At 52.4% G+C, this 22,676-nt stretch overlaps 1 protein-coding gene across 4 annotated transcripts in view; it reads right to left on the reverse strand.

Annotated features, from left to right (window-relative positions):
* EML1 (EMAP like 1) overlaps window positions 1-22,676 on the reverse strand; it is a 74,077-nt gene that overhangs the window by 39,723 nt on the left and 11,678 nt on the right. For 2 of the 4 annotated variants that reach the window (XM_040975549.1, XM_040975550.1), the window contains exon 1: window positions 1,280-1,451. In XM_040975549.1, the coding sequence (XP_040831483.1) occupies window positions 1,280-1,436 (157 nt within the window). In that variant the 5' untranslated portion in view covers window positions 1,437-1,451. Of the gene's footprint in view, window positions 1-1,279; window positions 1,464-22,676 lie in introns of those variants that run through there. The other 2 variants (XM_040975548.1, XM_040975551.1) reach the window with 2 other exon arrangements.

Here is a 22,676-nt window from a genome sequence, read left to right on the forward strand (position 1 = left end):
TCCCTGGAGCACGAGCTGGAAGCTGGGGTCCGGGCTGGCGCTGGGAGGTGGGATGCAGGGGTCTGAACAGTCCGGGATCCCATATGGGCGCCGGTTCTAATCCCGGCAGCCCCACTTCCCTTCCAGCTCCCTGCCTGTGGCCCGGGAAGGCAGTCGAGGACAGCCCAAAGCTTTGGGACCCTGCACCCTCGTGGGAGACCCGGAAGAGGCTCCTGGCTTCGGATCAGCATAGTATCGACCGTTGCGCTCACTTGGGGAGTGAATCATCGGACGGAAGATCTTCCTCGCTGTCTCTCCTCTCTGTATATCTGCCTTTCCAATAAAAACATAATGAAAATAAATCTTAAAAAAAAAAAAAAGGAGGCCAGAGGCTGCTTTTGGGTCTCCCACCTGTGTGGCAGGCACATCAGCAGGCAGCTGTATCAGAAGTGGAACAACGGGGAGTTGAACTTGTGCGCACCTGGGATGCTGGCGTCACAGGTAGCAGCTTAATACACATGCCACAACACTGGTGTCAAGGGAAAAAGAGTTCCCACGGGTGTTTTATTTCCCAAACTGAAGGGGCTGCTTCCTTCCATCTCACATCCAGCCAGGACTGAAAACCACCAGTGATGACAAGGAGCAGGTCCCAGGGGCACAGCCTGAGGGACAAGTCCTGAGGGGCAGATCACGCAGTGTCCTCCAGAAAGCTGACAACTCTCAAAGGAAGCAGAAATGTCCCCCAGGGCTGGAGGAGGCAGGAGTTAATGAGAGCCCGGTGCACACCAGCAGCAGCTGAGGTCACAGTGGCCAGGGAGTCCAGGAGCTCTCTCCACCTCCAGAGAGGCTTTCTAGAGAGAAAATATGCCCACCGCTTCACTCCCCAAATGCCTGCAATAGCTATGGCTGGGCCGGGCTAGAGCCAGGAGCTGGGGACTTGCTCCAGGTCCTGCCTATGGCAGGCAGGGACCCAGCTCCTGGAGCAGCCCCCATCTCCTCCCAAGCTGGACTTGAACGCTAAGGTGGGCTGCAGGCATCCAAACTGGGCTTTCACCGCCAGGCCAAACACCCATGCCCGCCCCAGAGAATCCTGATAAGCAGGGACTCAGCAGGCAGTGTGGACGGTTCCTGCCCTGTCCGCACGGTCACCCAAGGATCACGTCCAGATGCACAGGCCAGGGCTTCCTGATCACCAACACCACAGCGCTCAAGGCCTCGGCCAGCACCAGGGTGGCTTTCCTGATTCTGACTTCGAAGCTGGCCAGGAACCACTCCCCAGTGGTGCCCACACCCCGCTCACCTTTGGTCGGTCCTTTGCGGTTCAGCACGGCCTGCTGCTCCTCTGTGATGTTCAGCCGCCGCACCACGTCGGCCAGAGCCGACTTGAGCAGCTGGATGTCATCTTCCTGCATCTGCACGCGCTGCTCCAGGGAGGCGATGCGGTCTGTCACCTCCATGCTGCTGGCTGCCGACGCGCTGTCATCTAGACGGAAGGAGAGGGTCAGGTGAGTGTCAGCTGCTCCCAGCGGAGTTGAGTGTGCAAACACAGACCAGCCAGTGGCTTTAACACATGGGAGGTGGGGTTCCCTATGCCCCCGAAAGCACACAGAAGTCAACCCGTCAGCCACGTAGAGCCATGACTCATAGCCCTCCTGTAATTTTTGCATTCGCTATGTCGTGCTTTTCATTTTTAAACTCGGCTTGGATGACTACTATATCTCTCTGCATGCAAGCCAACTTGTTTTCAACCTCAGAGGAGAAGGGATGTGAGGCTAGGACTGCCGCAGCTCCCTGCACGCTGCAGGAATCCACTGTGTGTGGTCCTCTGCTTCACCCCCAACAATGCTAACCACAGTGGACTCGTGATGGCAGCACCACCTGTAAGCCAAATGCTGCAGGATGCAGCAGCGTGGTTCTTGCTCCCTACCGGGCTGCCACGAACCTGCAAACACAACGGAATAAGCGCAGCACAAAGGCGAGTCTGTCGGGCCTGCAGAGGACCTACAACACAATGACTGGGAGGAACTGGACAGAGAAGGGGAGCCTCCATGCGGACTCAAGGAGCAGCTCACAGCCATCCTGCAGTGCAGCGCCCATGGCACAGGGAGGAGAGCAGGCAGGGAACCAGACGAGCGAGCTGCCTGTCCGTGGCTTTTGCCCTGGGCCAAGGGGCAAACAGAGAGGTGGTGATGGCACCCGTGGGTAATCCTGAAGTATCTACAAGGGAACCGTAAAATCGAGGCACCCCAGCTAAATGCAGATCAACGCCCGCCCAGCCCTAGTGCAGCACTTGAGGAGTGAAGCTGTGGACAGAAGAACGTTTGCCTCTGTGTCTCTGCCATCCTATCTTTTCAGCAAATAAAAATATTCCCAAAAAATCCAATTCCGCATTATCTATGAGACAGACTTTAAATACAAAGAATATATATGTATACACATATATACATATATGTATATATATACATGATATATGTTTACAGATAGTAAATATAAGAGGAAAGAGTGCCAATATTAGTATCAAATAAAAATAGATATATTACTAGAGTGAAAGATGGTCATTTCATAATGACAAATATAAGCAACCAGGGAAACGTGACATTCATAAACATGTATATGTCCAAAACTAAAGCTTTAAAATGCATGAAGCAAACTTTAAAGTAGTGTGAGAAACAGACATCTCACATTTTTTCTAAAGATTTTAGACTCCTTTCTCAGTAACTGATGGAACAACCAATAATGAAAAAGAAAAAAAAGGACACAGAAAGATTGGAACAACACTGTCAGCCATGTTGACTTACGTTTACATAAAAGCGATTCACAATGTGAGAGCACTTGGTACATTTGCCAGAATGTCATATATTCTGGCCATAAAATAGATCTGAAAATATGAAATCATTTTAAAAGTACATACTTGGACTACAAGAGTATCAGAAATAAACCAGAAATGTTTGGAAATTGAACACACTCTCTGAAGTAATGATTACGTCAAGGAAGACATCACCGGAAACGCTAAAAAAACACTCTTACTTGAGTGATAGTAAAAACACATCACACCAAATGTGTGGGATGCAGGTAAAGTAGCACTGTGAGGAAGAGTCATAACCTTTTACAAATCCCCATACTCTACAAAGAGCACTCAAACCTCATAAGGCAGCGATCATCTCACCCCTAAACCCCTCAGCGCATGGCACAGCAAATACTTGGTGAACTGCATCAACGGGGCAGTGAGCGTCTCTGCTGAAGCCTGTACCAGTGGGTTGCTAGGGATACAGCAACCTCTGCTGAAGGAAGACACCTGTCCACAGACGTCTAAACCAACTGGGCACGCGCTCTGGTTGAGAAGCATACGCAGAAGTATACATGGATAGAAGGATAGTAAGTGCATTTGAAAATTAGCATTAAACCCAAGGCTCTGAGGATGTTTTAAAAATGTGTTCCCACTTGGGAAAAAAGAGCAGCATTCTATGCAAATAAAACGTTTCCAGCCTTTCTATCCTTTTCCATCCCTCCGTGCTGACCTTTGAAACCCAGTCAGAAGGCAGAGCTGTTCCTGCAGCCAGCAGCATAAGCAGAGGGCAGCCGGCGGTGAGGGGGCCCTGAGTGTTTCCTGTGGCTGCTGGCATGTCAGCGCAGAGCACGACTTGCCAAGGGAGACTGCCTGCTCCCTGAGTTCTGAGAGGTTACCATTTAATTCTGTGTCCTAGATGGATACCTGATAAAACTGCATAAACCAGGCTAATTATATCGCCAATTTCGCACAGGACAAAGTCTGCTTTTAATATTTTATCCCTCACCCCATCCAGCAAGAAAAACCCCAAACCAACACAGCATCTACAAGTGCTTGACAGCTGAGACTTCTGGTTCCACAGGTAATGGCAAGCATGGGACGACCAGGCATGCTGGCAGCAGTGTGGGCTGTGTGACATTCTTACCCTGTGTTCAGAAATGGCCTTTACACTTGGGTCTGGCTAGGAAAGCCTGATTAGCATAACACAAAACAAGCCCTGGTTTCAGCAGCACAAGCCGTTTCCCATGTCCAAGCCGTCATTCCACAGGATGCCATGGCGCAGGCTGGGAAATTTCATCTGGCTGCTCTCAAAGGAAACCTCGTTAGACCCAGCACACGGCGCAAGTTAGAATCTGAGGTCGTTTCTAAAGCTTACCTGTGGAGGTCACCAAAGCCGTCGACACATCCTTGAGAGGTTTCATGTGTTAGTAGATCTGGTAGATTCCCCCCTCGAGAGCATTAGAAGGCCTGGAAAAGGCACCATCCTCCACGCATTTAACCCCTGGGGTTTTTCCAACTTCTGCAGGAACCGGAGCTGCTGGCCAGGGCAGAGCCTCCACCCGTTTCCTCAGGGGGCACCTGGGATTTGTGTACAAGGGCAGTGCGTGACCACAGCTGTGGGAGCAGCTACCTCAGTAGCAGGTGGCTGTTTGATAGTGGTCACGGCATACGTGCTGGCACCAGGGAAAACACAGACACAGTTTCATTGGAGTGAACCTGTGCCCAGCAGGGCGCAGTCCCAAGGCAGGTGTGCCGACCAGGGAAGGGTCCAAACGCTGCCCTGCGTCCTCAGCCAGCACAAAGCACGGCACTGCACGTCCCGGCCTCCAGCACACTTTTGTCAAGAGGCAGACACCGATGCCCAGCAAAGCCTTCTGGGTGAGCTGGAAGTGACTGCTCTGAGCGCCGGGGACCAGGGCAACAGGACACCATGGAGAGGACACTGACTCAGGACTCAGCTGGGCTGGGTTTGACCCCAGCCAATGGCTCGAGCACTCCAGCCTATCGGCGTCTGCTTCTGAGCTTCCTGTGAGTGTGAATGTTAACATATGCACAACGCTGCCCATGAAGGTATCTACAGACACTAGACAGAGCAGGCCAGCACTGCTACAGCTCATTGCTGTCAACATTATTCATAACAGCCAAAAGCAAAGGCTGGCCTTCAGGAACGATCAAAATGAACAATAGCTGTTCTTCAAAGTTCTTTTCAAAATTTATTTATTTCCACTTTAATTGAAATAGACAGGTAGAAATAGTTTATTCAGTGGTTCACGTACTGTCCCCCAACCCTCACAACAACCAGACCTGGGCCAGACTCCCACATGAGTGACAGGGACCCAAGGGCTTGAGCCATCTCCTGCCCCCTCCCTGGGCACACAGCAGCAGAAAGCTGGGTCAAAAGTGGTGTGGCGTGAAGTGCAGCTGTCATCTTAAAGGCTTTCCTGGTGGCTGTGGGCTTCCGGTCCAAAAGGTGGGTGAGCTGTGCTTCTCTCCATGCATCTATCTCATGACTTGGAGACAACAGCTCTGCCAATCGCCTGGAAATAGAGGTCAAAGGGGCCCCTGACATTCTAGAAGCTTCCCCTCCTATCTGTTCTTCATCCTGAGATGATCTTACTTTCTCTTCCTTGCTTCTTTGAAGAGCAATCTTTGCAGCGCATAATCCAGTGCATTCCACACTCCTCCCCTTGGGAAAAGGAGAAAAAAGCCCCCGTGTTTTAGTATTTTGGAGCCAATCACACGAGCACAGCTCAGCAGCTGGCAGAGGAACCTCTCGTGTAATTGCTGGCTTGCCCTACCTACCATGCGTTGTTGGCAGAAAATGTGGGTGATACGTTGCACTGCTAGATCGCGTTCTGTTGGCATCCCACAGTTGTGAAGCAAAACAGCACACCCGCTCCAGCTGTTGGGCCCGAGTTTCAGCTGTCCCCGCAGGCGGATCCAAAAATCCAGTCCTGGTGAGCTGTAAGCTATCGATCTGACTGGCAACTGGACACCTGCCCAGTTGAACAGCTCTAGCCTCCTGGACACTCTAAGATGCCAGCCCCCATGAGTGATGGGGCCAGGGAGGAGTCCTGAGCTTGATTCTGCCAGAGCCCAGGGTCAGACCTGCCCCTGCAGTTCTGGCTCTGAAATCTGCTGCTCGGCAGAAAATCACAGGCAGTGTCCATCTCTCCAAACGCCTACGCAGAAGCTCCTGGGGTAACACTGGCATCATTGGCAGGGCAAGAATCCCACAGCTATCTCTGAAAGACACAAAAATGCCACTGCGGCCAACGATGACAAGCATGTCAAGCCAGCAAGCGGTGGAGTTTTGAGTTAAGGAACTCTTGGTATGATTTAGCAAGATACAACCAGGCTGGGAAGACCTACCATGGGCAACAAGGTGAACAGTGGGATCCTGCCCATCTCAGAGCCATCAGTCCAGCAAGGAGGTCAGCCAGCAAATGACCAAGGCAGAAATATACAAACACAGGTGGGTGAGCAAATAAGCAGTCCCACCCCACTCTAACAAAGTCACCCAAGGCACCAGCGTGGCAAGCGGCCTGGCTCTAAGCTCAGGAGTGGGAAGAGCAAGAGGAGCGGGGGAGAACCATCGCCCCCAGACCAGGCGTGGCCGTCTCCAGCTGAGACCCTGGGACACTGGACCGCTTCTTCAACTCTACTCTGATTCCAGCTTGTCTACCCACAGTCATCAGCCACTGGAAGTCTTGGAGGTGTTTATGGACGCTGTAGATTCATACACACACACTCACAAGTGGACACACACAGACGCCTTTGCAGTGATTTCTGCAAGGAACTTGAAGACGGATGCCCTTGAAGGTGGCGAATGCCTTCTGCGGTTTTAAAGCAAACAAGAGCTCCTGCAGTTGAGCAGAATGCAAACTCCTGATAACATGCACAGCGAGGTGACACGGGCAAGGACCTCCAAGAGCACCAGGGTCAACCAGGGCACAGCCAGGCTCTGGGCGGCAGCAGCGAGAGAGGGAGAGAGACTCAGGACTCGGCAAAGTCATGCCAGACTGCCAAATCCTACCATAAAAGGAAAGACGCCCACGAGGGAGGTGTGGACGGGGAGAGCAGATACACCAACCAGGGGAAGGGCAGAGGCTGCTCTTGCTCCGTGCACGCGCGTGGAGACCAACACGCTGTGCACGCACTGTGTTCACTGCACCTTCCAGAAACAAAGTCTCCAGCTTCTACAAAGAACTTGAATAAGTTCTCCTTGATACAATAGCTCCAAAGCCTTCCCACAAAATAAATGACAAATAAACGCTATTTCGTCACAACTGTTTTCCTGTTCATTTCCATCAGCATGATTTCATTTCTATGTAAGATACAGTATGATTACAGTAACCATAAAATCATCTGACTTCAAGTCTTAGTGGTTTTTGTTTCAAATATTTTTAAAATAAAAATACCTGGGTCCAGCACAGAAGCCTAGCAGCTAAAGTTCTCACCTTGAATGTGCTGGGATCCCATATAGATGCTGGTTCTAATCCTGGCAGCCCTGCTTCCCATCCAGCTTCCTGCTGTGGTCTGGGAAAGCAGTTGAGAATGGCCCAAAACCTTGGGACCCTGTACCTGTGTGGGAAACCTGGAGGAGATTCTGGGCTCCTGGCTTTGGATTGGCTCAGCTTACGGCTGTTGCTGCCACTTGGGGAGTGAATCAGAGGATGGAAGATCTACCCTCTCTGTCTTTCTTCCTCTCTGTATATCTGACTTTCCAATAAAAACAAAATAAATCTTTTTTAAAAATCCAAGTTTTCATGATGGAAATTACCTCTGTAGGTTCCCACCCGAAGGTGGAACGTGTGTGTTTCTGCCTTTAAAGTAATTACACTTTTCCAAGGGGCACACACTTGGTCCACCTGCTAAGTGCATCCTGAGTGGCAGGAGATGACTCAGTTCCTTGGGTCTCTGCTTGAGTTCCAGGCTCCTGGCTTCAACCCAGCCCAGTCCCAGGTACATGACCTCTGGGGAATGACCCAGTGTGTAGAAGATCTTTCTCTCTCATTTCCCACCGTTCAAATAAATAGAGAGATCAACATTGTGCTGCACTGGGTTAAGCCACAGCTTGCAACACTGGCATGCCATTTAGGAGTGCTGGTCCCAAGTTCCCACTGCTCTGCTTCCGGTCTAGCTGCCCGCTGATGCATTTGGGAGGCAGCAGTTGATGGCCCAGCAGGTGATGGCCCACTGCCTGGGCTCCTGCTGCCCACGTGGGAGGTGTAGACAGAGTTCCTGGCGCCTGGTGTTGGCCTGGCCCAGTCTCACCCGCTGTAGCCATTTGAGGAATGAACAAGCAGAGGGAAGATCTCTCTCTTTCAAATAACTTTCAGGGCCATCAACTGCTGCTTTCAGCCAGGAGGAAGTGACGGCCTGCCTGACGTGGGGTCCTCCCCATCAGACAAGGTGCGAGGTGGCACACAGATGTGACCCCACTGTCCCAGCACGTGGCTGCAGGGCTCCCAGGATGTCCTAGAGGAGGGCAAGCCGCTGGGAACTAAGAGGTTTATGATGGATTCCGGGGTGGAAGGCTGGCCTACAAATTCCAACTGCTTCCGTTATACACCAGCAATGAACTATCAGACTTGTAATTTTTTCAAAAATCATACTGTCTGCAATAGCCACAAATGAAATCACCACCAGCACCAACCTTCCCAGAACAGCCTGCAAGGGACTCCTGGGTTAGTGTTGCCATTGGCTGTCTTTCTGCAGGTCTACCAAAGTGTGCACAGGAGCTAAATGCAGAAAACCATAACGTTGTGATAAAGAAAATCCAAGATTTAAAGAAATGAAGGGCTATTCCAAGTTCGCGGATTAGAAAAACAAACACTGCTATGACATCAGTTCTTCTCCACTTGACCCACAGACTCAATACAACCCCAGTCAAAATTCCACTGAGACATTTTGTGAACATTTACAGAGCAATCAGGCGATGACGGAGACCTGGAGTCAGCGCACGCTGCTCAAGCAAAGCAGGGAGCTTGCAGAACTCACTCCACCTGTCTGGGAGGCTTCATTTAAAGCGACACTAACACTGTGCTGTTAGTACAGATCAGTGGATCGGAATAGACACACACACAGAATCCAATAAGCCTTCCCAAGGGCACGGGCAGTTCAGTGCAGAGAAGACGGTTTTCCCGCAAGCAGCACAGCCCAAGCACACGCACAAAGGATGCAGACACACATCTTAGACTTTCACAAAGATTAGCTGAAAACAGGGACTAGCATTATAGTGCCCAAAGTGCTCAAAAAGAAAGGAGACGAAATGTTGATATCAATAATAAGAGAAGTGATATCACTATGGACCTAAAGGTATAAAGAAAAACTGAGCCCATCAGTCCAGACCTACAGAAATGAAATGTTCAAAGTAGCTTTGTTTCTTCATTTTAACAAAGTACATTTATTTATTTGAGTCCAGCCAGGTCTCCCACATAGGTGGGAGGGACCTGAGCACCTGAGCCATCCTTGGCTGCCTTCCCGGGCGTGTTAGCCGGGAGCTGGCTGGAAAGCTGAACAGTCACGATGGAAACCGGCACTGTGATATGGGCTGCTGGGAGACCTAAGCAGCGGCTTCACACATCACACCACAGTGCTGGCTCCAGAGCAGCTTCAAGTGGGAGAGCCAGGACACTGGGGCAGCCCAAACATCCATCCACGGGAAGGCGGTGAGGCAAACGATGGTATGTCCGTTCAGCAGTGCTCATCGATACAAAGCTCACTGGCAACAGGCAACAAGGCCAGACGCACGGCACACGTCATGTGGTTCCTTTCACGGTTATACAAAATGCCAACTAGCCGAGAACAACAGGGAGCGGCTGGGGGAGGCAGAGCGAGGAGGAAGGGCAGACCGAGCAGCTGGGAAGCACCTTCCTTATCTTGCCGGTGGCTGGGCTTTCATGGAGAGACACACACTTCTGCCAAAATGTGCCAAATTGCTCATTTAGATATATCCAGAGAACTCAAAGAAGCTTGCTTTACTTTTTAATTGGGGGAAGCAGCAAAACGTGTCATTAGAAAAATTATATATGTATGTATGCATGTTTGTTAATTTGTATAGATCTTCCCAAGTGCCAAGGGCTAGCACAAATCCTTTCTGGGATGAGACAGGGTATTCCAACTAGGAAAGCATCCGGTTTGAGCAGAGAAAGGAAAGAGATATTTTGTTCTGGGACTCAGGGGTGACAACAGATTTTCCTTATAATGGGTCTTAAAACATGAAAAATTGTTTTAATCAAGGCCCATGCTGCCACACACCCCAGCAGCCTGAGCGGCTTAGGCAAGCGGATGTGCCTCCCCCATCCACCCGCCAGCATCTCACCCTCTTTGAATAGCTTTGATGTTCTTGCTGGGAATCCTTCATTCCAAATGCCACAAAAGATATTATCCCCTCTGGCCCACAGCTGCTGGTGATGCCAACAGCAGTAGAGCAGTAAGTGCGGGGCTGGGGCCTGGAGCTCTGGCGGATGCCGGTTCCTGGGCTGCGGCTCTCCGGCTGGTCCTCACCCCAACCACAGTTGAGAGCAGGACCCTGCTGCAGGGCAACCCACAGACCACCGGCCTCCCCACACTGAGTCAGGTCCCTGCACCAGTGGACTCAGTAACACCAGTGAACAACTCATTCTGCCTCTTTGAAATGCACGGAAACCGCGTGTTCACATTCGAGTTGTAGCACCTCCTGGAGTGCCATTATGCGATTTGAGTCTTTATTGGAGAATCACGTAGTGTTTCAGCTGAAACCAGAACACTGGGGGAAAATGAGCAGGGGACAGCTAGGGACGCTGGAGGCCGCAGAGATGACTGGAACAACTTGGTCAGCCTCCAGCTGCCAGGGCCAAGCGTCCCAGCAAGCCAGCTGCAGAACCCACCCTCTCAAGGAGACTTCTTCCTTCTGAGTGCCAATTATTTTAATAACAGAGATAAACAGCCCAATTGAGAAATGAGCAAAGGATGTAAACAGATGCTCGTACACACAGGATCATAGCAGCAGCACCCCCAATACCCCAAACGTGGAAGCCCAACATCCACAAGCAGGTGAGCGGATAATGAGTCCCCAGCCTGCACATCACACCGGCCAGCTAAGGAAGCACTAAGGCATGCTGCCACATCAAGTGAGCTTAGAAGCACCGTGCCTGGTCAATGAGGCCAGCCCCAAAGGGATCAGGGACCCCCAGGTCTGCATACAAGTGATGTCAGGACACGGGGAGGCTTATGGGGATGCTGCGTGGGGAGCAACGTAGGCTGTTTCGTGAGTTTATGCTTGGGATGACGGGAATTTTATAAGTAGACAGGGGTGATGCTGCACCAGCATGGGAATATAGTTACTGCTGCTGAATATGTACAGCTAAATTGTAAATTTGATCTTATTTATATTTTATCATACCTTAAAAATTATATATTTGAAGAGTAGAATTACAGCTCTCTAGAGGGGAGGGGCAAGAGAGAGAGATCTTCTTCTCATTGGTTCACTGCCCAAACGGCTGCAACGGCCAGGCCGAGCACTGGCACCACCTTCTGCAGCTTTCCCAGGGCATCAGCAGGGAGGTGGGCTGCAAGTGGAGTAGCCGGGCATCAGCACATCTACGGGGCACCAGCATCTCAGGCTGAGGCTTAACCAGCTGCACCACAGAGCATTTTTTTTTCCACAGAGGCAGCCTGCAGGCTCTCACACCAGTGCATACTGTATTCCTCCCAGCCTCACACACAAGGCCAGGGTACTGGTGGTACAGCTGCCGCGGGGGCCAGACCCTCCAAGAGGAGGTGCTGTCCTGTGGCTTCAGGCCCAAGACCCAGGCGCAGGCCAGAGGGATGCCTCCAAGGCTTCCTTCCTTCTTGTCCTGACGTGGTCTTCCCTCTTTCTGCACCTGTATTCTGACCTCTTCTAGAATGCTCATCACACTGGATTCAGGCCAACTAACGATGTTCTTGGGACGCGGTCACCTGTCCAAAGATAGCCCTCTAAACACAGCCACATGCTGAGATAAGGATCCAACACATGGCTTTGGGAGAAACGTGCTTCTGACCCTCACACCTGTCCCCAGCAACTCAGCTACGGATGCTGCGGCCTACTAGCCAGCTCTTGGGGCTCAGGGGCTGTGGCTGCCTTCATCATGGCAGGATTCATTTGGCATTTAGTTTGTGTGCCACATGTGGCTCTGAACAGACGATGCTGAGACCACAGTCTGAAACACCCTGAGCCATGTCCTCTGGTGCCCTGCATCAGTCCAGACAAAACTCTTCATTTTCTAGAATGTCCCAGACACAATAAAGTCAGTTCCCAACTTGTTCCTTCTTCTGGACATCAATGTGAATTATGGGATTCTTGCATAGTCTAGCCCATTTGGGTGGGGTGCGGGGGTGTTGCTGTGATTTTTTTTCAAGAAACAGGTGATAGTAGAACTTGGGGTCCCTGGGGCCAGCACTGTGGGAAGTAAAGATGCCACTTGTATCACTGGCATTCATACGGGCACGGGTTCCGGTCCTGGCTTCTTCACCTCTGATCCAGCTCCTTGCCGATGACCCGGGAAATCAGCAGCAGCAGATGGCCACTGCACCCACATGGGGAGCCTAGCCCAGGTCTGGCCATTGTGGTCACTTGAAGAGTGAACAAGCAGATGGATGCTTCCTTCCCACCCCCACATTCTCCCATAGCTTATTTTCAAAGAAAAAAATCTTCAAGCAACAGCAACAACAGTAGAACGTGGGGGCCCTGAGTGAGTGGAGAAATGTCCACCCACAAGGATGTCCAGCAGGTCAAGCCACCTGCAGAGCTGCCCCCGGATACCCTCCTTCCATCCTCAGCAGCAGGGCATGGAGCAGGCAGGCCTGAGGGCCCTCTCTGAGTGCTGTGCTGGGCGCCAGCCTAATTGAATCACACCCCTTTCCTGCCCCCAATCAATGTAAAGATGCATACTTGAAATGCTGAAGACTTTCCATAACTCCCTCACATTAAGTCAACACAATTGCCTATTACTGTAAAATCGTGCAGCAAGATTTCCTGGCTGCTGGGTGCACCCTGGCTTGATGGCCACAAGCTGGGTCAGTGCTGAGAGATGGCTTAGGTCTCAACTTATTTTCTTACAAGAAAGAGCCTTTATTTCATCCTCATTTTCATTCTGAGCATAGTGGGCTTGACCGCTGACATGGCTGCCTATAGGGCAAATTCTTGAGCACAGCACAGCAGAAACCCATGGCATCTGGATGCACGGCAAGGGCTGGAGCTGGGGACACATCCAGGAAACGTGGAACCAGCTCCTCCAAACGCCCTGCCTGGTCCCAGGAGCTCAGGGGCTGACGGGAAACCCAGAGACAAAGGACAGTCCCCGGCCCATGCACGGTGAGGCCGATGCGGAGGAAGGTCAGACCCTCTGACCTGCCACCTGCCAGTGCTCTGCACCCAAAGCAGCATTTCCTACGGAGAGAAAGAGATTTGGGAACTGCATGGAAACTTCCCTGGTGCTCAACATCTACTCGATACACCGCAAGGGTTACAACTTTTGCCTGGGACAATCAGAGAAGACTTCCTGGAAGACATGGTGGCAATCTCCCATCAAAGGAAAGAGGTGCCCAGAGCATTTAGTTCAAGTCCCTGCCCCCATGACATGGTCCGGAGTATTCAACACAAGGGCACCTTGCTCCTTCCTTCACTTGCTGTTCATTGTTTCTGTCTCACCGAAAAATGAAGACCTTTGCTTATCTGGTTGTTTCTGCAGAACCCTGGTGCATGCGAAGCACCAAGAAGTGCTGGCAAGAGACCCAGCAAACTGATACTTTTGAGAGCCCGTGGTGTTGGGTACTTGGTTTCATGATGAACAAAGCAGTTAAGGACGCACACTATTACAACACTCTCCGATTGCACCTGTCACAGAAATTCAAGCTGGGAGAGGCTGGGCCACAACCTTGCCAAGATGTAAGCCTGGGGGCCCTTCTGCTGCCCACACTCCATCAGAAAGCAGGCACAGGGCCACACTGCCACCATGGCCAGGTCCACATCACCCACATGGCACATGCTGCCATTAACCGGGGACCGAAACAAGCAGGAGAAGCTGTTCTGCTGGCGGCTGTTCTCCTTGGAGGCAAATTTATTTAAAAGACAGAGTCAGTATGAGAAGCTGGCTGCATGCCGCACACCAGTCTCCCAGCACGCAGACCAAAAAGTCAGAGGGGCCTGGGTCAGCCGCCCCGAGAAGAGGCGGCTCTGTGGGGTCGGCGCCCGGCTTGCTGGAAACCATACTTGTCAAGGCACAGACACCCGGTGTGACTCCAGAAGGCACAGATGACCTGGATGGGTGACAAGCAGCCTGTCTGGTGGGACAGAGTAGGCCAAAAAGGAGGAGCTGCTAAAAAGGAAAAGGCAAGAGAGGCTTCTGCAGCCTGATGCCAGCACCAATGAAAGAAAAAATAAATGAATGTGGCGCTGACGTGATATGAGAGGGCTTCTCTCCCAAATCCACTAACCAGAGCAAGTTCAAGTTCAGCGGCCTTTGCCTTTTGGGGGACATGCCTAGCAAGAAAGAGAAAGCGAAGTAGAATGTAAAAATACCCTAACCCCAATAAACAAGTGCAGTGCCACACTAGCAGGCACTGGAGGTCTCAGTCCTTCCTCTCAGTAACGATGTGCAACCCAGCTGGATTAGATGGGGTCTGCGAAGGCACTGGAAAGTGTTCCTGCACCTGACAAACCAAAGACTATTAATCAGTTGTCCCAACAACTGCAAGTTGTCAAATGATTATTCAACAGTTAGCACGGTTCCTCTCTCTGTCCCACACACACACGCTCAGGTATTCTCACACAGCTCCTGCACTTGATATTCAAAACCACCCAATGGCAATGACACTGTGATCTCAAAGGGCGGGATTAAAAGAATAAAGAAGTGCAGAGTAGTCACTGTAGTGGCGGTGGAGATCGCTCATCTGCCCCCAGCCAGACACCAGAGCTTCTAATCTCATTTGCAAGCCCTTGTAAGGCAGCGGATGCTTTGTCCGAAAAGGAGTCGCCTGCTGCCTCAGCTCTCCACTCCAGACTGGCTGTTTGGCTTCAGATTCAGGGACGGACCCTGGGAATGCAGCCAGCCCGGACCTGGCCTGCCTAGCTGCAGCTCCTGCCCCCTCAGGGAATATGGACATTTCAAGTCTCTGACCACAGCTGCTCTCACTGCTAATGGTCTGCGGCTAGCCACAGAAGCCCAGCGGAACTCAGTTGCCTCGGCAATCAGACATGCACTTACAGAAGGTATTCCCTGGCCTTCCCCTCACCTCTGCCTCTTCATCGTGTGCTGTCACCTGTGCAGAAACTCCAGCCCTGGAAGGGGCTAGCAGCTGCCCTCCTGGGGTAGAAGGCAACTGGAAGACCCATCAAAAGGACCTGTGTCCCTTGGCACCAACCTCAACCTCCCTGTGTGGACAAGGACGAAAATGACATCATTTCACACAGTTGAGGAGCCACTTAAGTTTGAAGAGCTCTCCTATCAGTGCAGGAAAGATGTAACAGCTCCTGGAATCGCCCCTCCTGTGATACACCCTGAGCCATCATCACCCAGCCCCTGCTTCCACCCTCAAACACCGTGCGGAGGTGCTGCAGGCAAGAGTCCATCAGCACCAAGCGAGGTTAGACAGCAAGCATCTTGCCAGCAACCTGGGCCAAATCCGCCTCGGGCCCTGCGCCCTCCCACAGCATCCCCTTCTCCCGGCAATGTACGGCTGTCGGTTCACATTGCAGCCGTTGCTTAGACGGGAGGGATACTTCAATCACAGGTGGAACTGACTTCCAGCAAAACTCTGCACCTGCCCCCTTCCTTCCTGGTGATGAGATACAGCGGTTAGGAATGACCTTGTTCCTTCAAAGCGCATTAGGTGCACATCTAAACAATGATTCTGTAACTCCGGTCTGGTACGTGACCTGTGCATCTGATGATGCACAACACCAGCTTGCTCAGAACTGGCCTCACAGCCGCTTCAATGCAGAACACAGGAGCTGAGGTCCCAAGATGGTGCCTCGCCTCTTCCCCTCCGTGCAAGCTGCAAACAGCAGGATGGAAGCTGTGTAGAGGCCCTGAAGTTCTCCTGCCACACAGCAGAGACACACCAGGTTTCTTAGGACACACGGAACGCAGCAAGGGCAGCACTTAATGCCATCCCTTCTCAGGAGTCAGAAACGCCAACCTGTGTCATAGCCACACCTCCCGAAAAGGCCCACGTGTAGGTGGAGTTGAAAAGCTTCATGTACTTGGAAACAGATCAAGTTCCACAGCCCCCAGCAGAGTGGCGACAGCCCTGGGCCTCCTCTGTCTAGCTCCCTCTCCTGGCCCGACCCTGGTGATGGAGAAAGCCCTAGGACAAGAACCTAGGATGTAAGTGCCTTTGGGCCGCATCTCAACATTGTCTGACATGCTGTGCAAAGGCATCCCAGGCGTCCTTCCTCTCCAGACCTGCTGCCCAGCTGTCCAGCCGACCCGCCAGCCAGTCCCGGAGACCCTCGGGCTCGGGTATCCCATGCCCTCACTCTCAATCATGATCGGGGGCAGCGACAGCAGCAGGGCAGGGGTCTCCTCTCCAGGTCTGATTCCACTCCGACACTCTCGTCTGGAGACACCATACATATGTGAGTGTGAGTGTGTGTAAGAGAGAGAGAGAGAGAGACTGAAGTTAAATTGGTCACCTTGCCTCCAGCCCTCTTCCTCATACACCCTTCACAATGGCGACTGCCCACTGTGCAGCTGGTCATTAATGCACACGTGTCAGGATATTCTGGACAGATTCTCTATTTCTGACCCTCACCATCAACTCAGGCATCAAAGCCCACCAAGTCTAAACACCTGCATGTGGGACTGGCGTTGTGGCACAAGGGCAGAGCTGCAGCATCCTATTTGCGCACTGGATAGGGGCCTGGCTACTCCACTTCCCATCCAATTCTCTGCTAATGGCTTAATGGCCTGGGAAAGCAGCAGAGGGGGTTTATACTCCCTGCTACCCACATGGGAGAGGAGACCTGGAAGAAGTTCCTGATTCCTGACATTGGCCTGGCCCAGCCCTGGCTGTTGCAGCCATCTGGAAAGTGAACCAACAGATAAAAGATTCTGGCTCTCTCCATAACCCTGGGTTTCCAATACATAAATGAGTAAGAACCTGCATGTGTATGGGGTGGGCATTTGGTAAAGCAGCTAAAATGCTACTTGGGCACTCACAGCCCACATCAGAGTGCCCAGCTTCAAGGCCCACCTCTGCTTCAGACTCCCCGTTCCTGCTCCTTCTGCAAGGGATCCTTCTGATCCACTAAGCAAGCCAGGAAACACTCATCTCACCAGAGCCTCAGAATCAATGCCAGTGACACCAACGTGGCTGATCTCTCAAATCATAAAGAAAAACGAGAATCATTGCAAACACCCCAAAAACCTTCCTAGTTGGCAAAAATCTTGCAGAGCGCAATGCAGAAATGATCTTTGGGTGGATCCCAGATGAATCATTCTGCTAACCCCAATGCTGCCAGCCAATCAAAATCTGAACGCCACACAAAGAGCTGCCACAATTCAGCCATCTAAAATAAGTACCTATTCATCTCCCTTTTCACAAAGAAAACAAGGAGAGCCCATTGTTTGTAGAAGCAGCATAGATCCATTACAATGTGGTCCAGAATAAGTTGGTGCTAATCATGACACAACAAGACACGATGGCCATGCTGCTCAAAGGTGCACAGTTCTCAGAGACAAAGCCCCACTCATCCCAGAAACTCGGGCTGAGTAGGTGGGTATGCCAGCCTTGAGTGACATGTTCCCCAGGAAGGTTCTGGAACCACAGCCACATGCGCTTGAGCAATTTACTTTGCGCATCAAAGCCAAGGGCATCCCAGCTGGAAAGCCACAGTCATCTGCTTCAGCCCTGGCGGGCACCCCGATAAATGAAAAGAACACAGACGAGCAGGTGTCCAGCCTAGTCACTGCCAAGTGTGGCCTTGGGGGACAACGACCCTGAGGAGGGCATCCACACTGGCCACTGTGTCCCCGGGAAGGGACGTCATCTTGGGAAGGGGGTCGCTGGACAGAGAGGGGCCGGAGTACAGCCTCACAGTGCTCTGTGAGTCCGTTTCACTCAGGAGCAGGGCTGCGGTTTACCGGGTCAAGCTGCTGCTTGCGACGGTGCATTCCACATCACACTGCTGGTTCAAGTCCCAGCTGCTGTGCTTCTGACCCAGCTCCCTGCTATTGCCCCCGGGGGGCAACAGACCACCCCCGGGGGGCAACAGACCATGGTATAAGTTCCTGGGCCCCCGCCTTTGCTCTGGGTCAGCACTGACTGTTGCAGCTACCTGGTGATTGAACCAGCAGACAAAGGTCTCTCTCTCTCTCTTTTTCTCTCTCCCACACCCCCTTTGAAAGAAATAAAGATTTCTTTAAAAGAAAAAAAAATGCTTTAATTTATATTTTAATACAACCCATTCTTTGGTAGTTCTGTGACCTGCCAATGTGTAAATGACAGGGCTGACACTGTGGCACAGCGGATAAGGCCACTGTCTGTGACACCATTATCCCATATACGTTGGTTTGAATCCCGGCTGCTCCCTACTAATCTGGGAAATCAGCAGCAGATGGTCCAAGGGACCCTTGAACCCACATGGGAGACCAAGAAGAAGCTCCTGGCTTCAGATCGGCTCAGCATTAGCTGTTGCCGCCATTTGGAGAGTGAACCAGACGGATCTCTCTCTCTCTCTCTCTGTAACGCTATCTTTCAAATAAATCTTCAAACTCTTTATATACATATATAAAGGAAAGAGAACCGGGAGAGTTAGAAACACTGCATCTGCTCACTTCTAAAAGCAAGTCAGAACGTTGAGGTGAGCGAGAGGACCACCAGAAGGCAGAGGGTAACTCAGATGCAGGGCACTGAGACCTGCAGACCATCCGCAGAGCCTTCCCTCCAAGAGCTGCACCACATCCTGGACCCCGGGAACTTCCAGATACCCCACCCCACCCCCTTCCAGCCTCCCCCCAACCTTCATGCCCCGGCTCTCTGAGGGTGACCGTACAGGGCGGGATGAGGGACAGTGTGCGCTGGGAGGGTCACACGCAGGTCTCCCACAGGCGGGACTTGGGACAGATTCTCATGCCCCGCTTGGTCCTGGGGGTCCTGTAAGTCAGCAGGCCAGCCTCCCAGGGACAGCTCCTCACGACTCCAAAGAGACCCAGCCATAGCACTCTGAGAGTCAAGCTAGAAGATTGGGCAGGCAGCCAACTCACTTTCTCAGTGCACATTCAGCTGTTGGAGCGCCACAAAGATGTGAAATGCCACCGAAGGTGACTAAGGGGCCGAGGATGTCACGGTGGCCCAAGCACCCCAGGTGGTTCCAGCAGGCCTGAAGCACCACAGCTGCAAGCAATGCGCCTGCCCAGTGCCTGGCCTGCAGGTGTTTCCTCTGCATGTGTGAGGCGCCTCTGCACAGGTCTCAAAGGTGAGCTCACACCCGAGGCTCCTCTCCTAGGCAGATGTGTCTGGAGGTGAGGGTAGCGCAGGAACTAGGAACTGCTTCACCACGGCAGCAGTTGGCTTTTCAACACAGATAGAAACCACATGCATTCTCAGGCACGGCGAGTTGGTCTGATACAGGCCCACAGCGTGAAATGCTCTCAAGCTAATCAACACAGCCATCACCTCCCACTTTTTGTACTGAGAACATTCAAAATTGTTTTGCTTCGTGATTTGAAACACCGTGTGCGTTACCACGACCACAGTCATTAGAGCTCCACAGGGCCCAGCAGGGCCAGCTCGGTGAGGACATCCAGCCCCTGTCGGGATCAGGAACCTCATTGTCTGGCACAGGAAACAGAGAAACCGCAAACTTCGTTTGGACTGGATTGTGGAGACTAGGAAGTGGAAGGTAGAAATTTGGCCAGAATCAGCAATTGTGAGAGCCTCCGAAGCAACACAACAGGAGACGTGCACGCATTGGAATGCGCAGATTAAGACAAGCTACCTCAGCTTAGTTCCCTGGTCCGTGACAAAGCTGACCCCAGCCAGCACTGCTGTGGGTGTGAAATGAGACACTGCAACAGAACCACTAACCAGAGGCAGGGAGCAGAGGACACGGTGTGTATGTCCAGGTCTTGTCTCTGTGTGTCTTGCAAATAATCTTTCAAAACTATTTTTAAAAAGTGCTCTCAGGCCCGGCACCATGGTCTAGTGGCTAAAATGCTTGCCTTGAATGTGCCGGGATCCCATATGGGCACCAGTTCTAATCCCAGCAGCCCTGCTTCCCATCCAGCTCCCTGCCTGTGACCTGGGAAAGCAGTGGAGGACGGCCCAAAGCTTGGGACCTCCTGCACCTGCATGGAGAACCAGAGGAGGTTCCTGGCTCCTGGCTTCAGATCGGCACAGCTCCAGCCGTTGCTATCACCTGGGGAGTGAATCATCAGACAGAAGTTCGTCCTCTCTGTTTCTCCTCCTCTCTGTATATCTGCCTTTCCAATAAAAAAAACCTAAATCTTGAAAAAAAAAAGTTCTCTCCTGAAGATGAACCAGTAGGTCTACAGAGAAGTAGATTGAGAGGTGGCCCAGAGCAGGTTACGGGCCCGGGGCTGTGCAGAATACCAGTCACCTCCTTAGCACACTGTCTAGCTGATCACCTGCAGGCCCAAAGTGAACTATGCTGTCCTCAGAGTCTGCTGTGGGAACTGAGGAACAGGGTGGGAAGGGCTTTAACAACTGCGTGACGCTGGCGTGCAGACAGCTTTACGGGGGGCGGGGTATGTTTTCAGGTTAATGAATGAGATGGACAGAGGGTTCTGTCAGAGTTACTCTTGGGGAAAAATCCCTCAAGCTGTGCCCAGGGGAAGCACCCGTGGTCTGTGCACACTGCACCATGTCCCTGTCCAGCCCTCCAGCGCCAGTATAGACAGCTCCCTGAGTCCACGTTGAATACACAGTGTTCTGGGCTGTCTGGGGGCCAGGCTGAGCAGAAGCAAGCAGAGAGCCAGAACAGGACAGTGCACATGGTTTTCTGCCATGTACAACCCGCACAAGCATGTATTACTACAGACGCCAGACAGCCACCTGTTTGGACTCCGTCCTCCAGCCGTCGGAGACTTGGCTATCCAGGAATGTCGGCTGTTGCCATGGTCAGAGAAACCAGCGTTGAGCACCCAGAAGTTCTCCCTTGCTGTTTCAGGGTAACCAAGACAGCATGGCTTTGGCTGAGCACATGCCGTCTGCAGAACAGCAAAGGAGCCAACACGGAAGGAAGGACAATGTGGGATGCCACCCTCCAGGAGCTCAGCAGCTGAGGGCGACACCAAGAGTACTCACAGTGACACACACACATGGCAGAAGGACACCGGCAATAGGGGGAGAGGACGCAGCACTGCACAGTCTTGGGGGCAAGCTCCCACTCAGAAGCACCTTGCGTAGGGCTCCTGAGGGATGCACGCCACTCGGCATGGGTACAGGAGGGGAAGGCCGCTCAAGTCCAGCCACAGAGCCACACAATTTCTCAGCTTGCAGTAGACAGAGGCAAATGCTAAGACCCCAAAGGTGACATCCATGGGTCAGCTACTGGGCAGCAGGAACCAGGACAGGTGGAGCCACCTGCAACCAGACTTGGGAATGAACCGCTCGATGCCACACAGTACCACGTAGGACCTCTGGCACTTGCCCCATAGATCTGATCTCTGCCTCCTCAGCCCCTGCTTTGGCCTTGCGTGTAGAGAGGCTATGTGCCCAGGTTGTACCATCAGGAGTCCACTGGGGTGCTCCAAGGGGCCCCAGCACAGCACGGTGGGCACAGCCCCTGTCTGGTGGCCTTGCCCATGCAGCCCCCTCTGAATCCAGGTCCAGGGACTGGTGACTGCTCCCCTCCCTTTAGCCCTCTGACCAGTCCCAGGCATGCCACTTACCCTGCACGTGTCCCTAGCCCTGCCCAAGCCTTTGCTGAGCGTTCCTTCATTAAATTCTCCCCAGTATCCAGTGTGACAGCACACACGTTCATTGCATGCCCCCTCACAGTTCCCTCCTCTCCAGCAGAGCTGAGAGAACTGGTCCCAGGAAGGGACATGCAACCAACACGTTCAGATTCACAGTCCCATTGTTCAGGGGCTTAACCTGGCCCACCCGAGACCGTCTCTCAACCTCAGGAGACGGAGCCCCGTGCAGACACGCAGGCAGCCATTTGTGCTAATGCTCCAGAATTCAGTCTCAGCCGGGATGCGTGCAGGCCATGCTACTTATCATTTGAACAGTTCTGCAAACGCACGGCTCCCATCAGATGTATGCGCCAGGGAGCTGTGCCAAGCGTGCAAAAGCAATCGTATATTAAAAAAAAAAAACTCAGAGATACTCCAAACCTCCAGGCCAGATCCTCATTGGATCCTGGGTCCTGCATCTGCTGTTTCCTTTCTTGGACTCGTAGCTAGCTCGGAGAGAATGTGTTACTGGTGATCAGAAGGCGTATGTCACGGAGTTTCTCTAGCAAAGCACACGCCTCTCATAATTTTTCAAAACTGTACTAAAATTTTCCTCCACCTCCCCCACTCCCAAAAGAATGGGCGCTTGTCCCCATTCTTGGCTTGTCAGAGCAGCCTTTGTTGCTGCCACAGGGGGGCCGTGTGTGCAGCCCTGGGCTGGCTCTAGCATGGGGGAGGAGCACATACAGGCCCTGCTGCTGGGACTCCAGAAGTAAGACCCTGAGGTCGTGGGCAGGCGAGCGGCACTGCCCATCAGGCACTGAGCGTGAGTTGGGAGCCTTGGCGGAGGCCGGAGCTTGGTGTTCAGGCAATCAGCCAGCCCTGCACTGGCCTGGGACCACACATCAAGTGGGACTCTCCAACTTCATGCAACTACAGTGGCTGTGGACACCTAGAGGTAGTCAGATTCCTGCACAAACAGCAGAATGGGGTGACCAGGGACTGGGGCTGGGGGCGGG

The sequence above is a fragment of the Ochotona curzoniae genome, unplaced genomic scaffold, assembly GCF_017591425.1.
Source record: "Ochotona curzoniae isolate NIBS_2020 unplaced genomic scaffold, NIBS_Ocur_1.0 contig_2688, whole genome shotgun sequence".
Taxonomy (NCBI): domain Eukaryota; kingdom Metazoa; phylum Chordata; class Mammalia; order Lagomorpha; family Ochotonidae; genus Ochotona; species Ochotona curzoniae.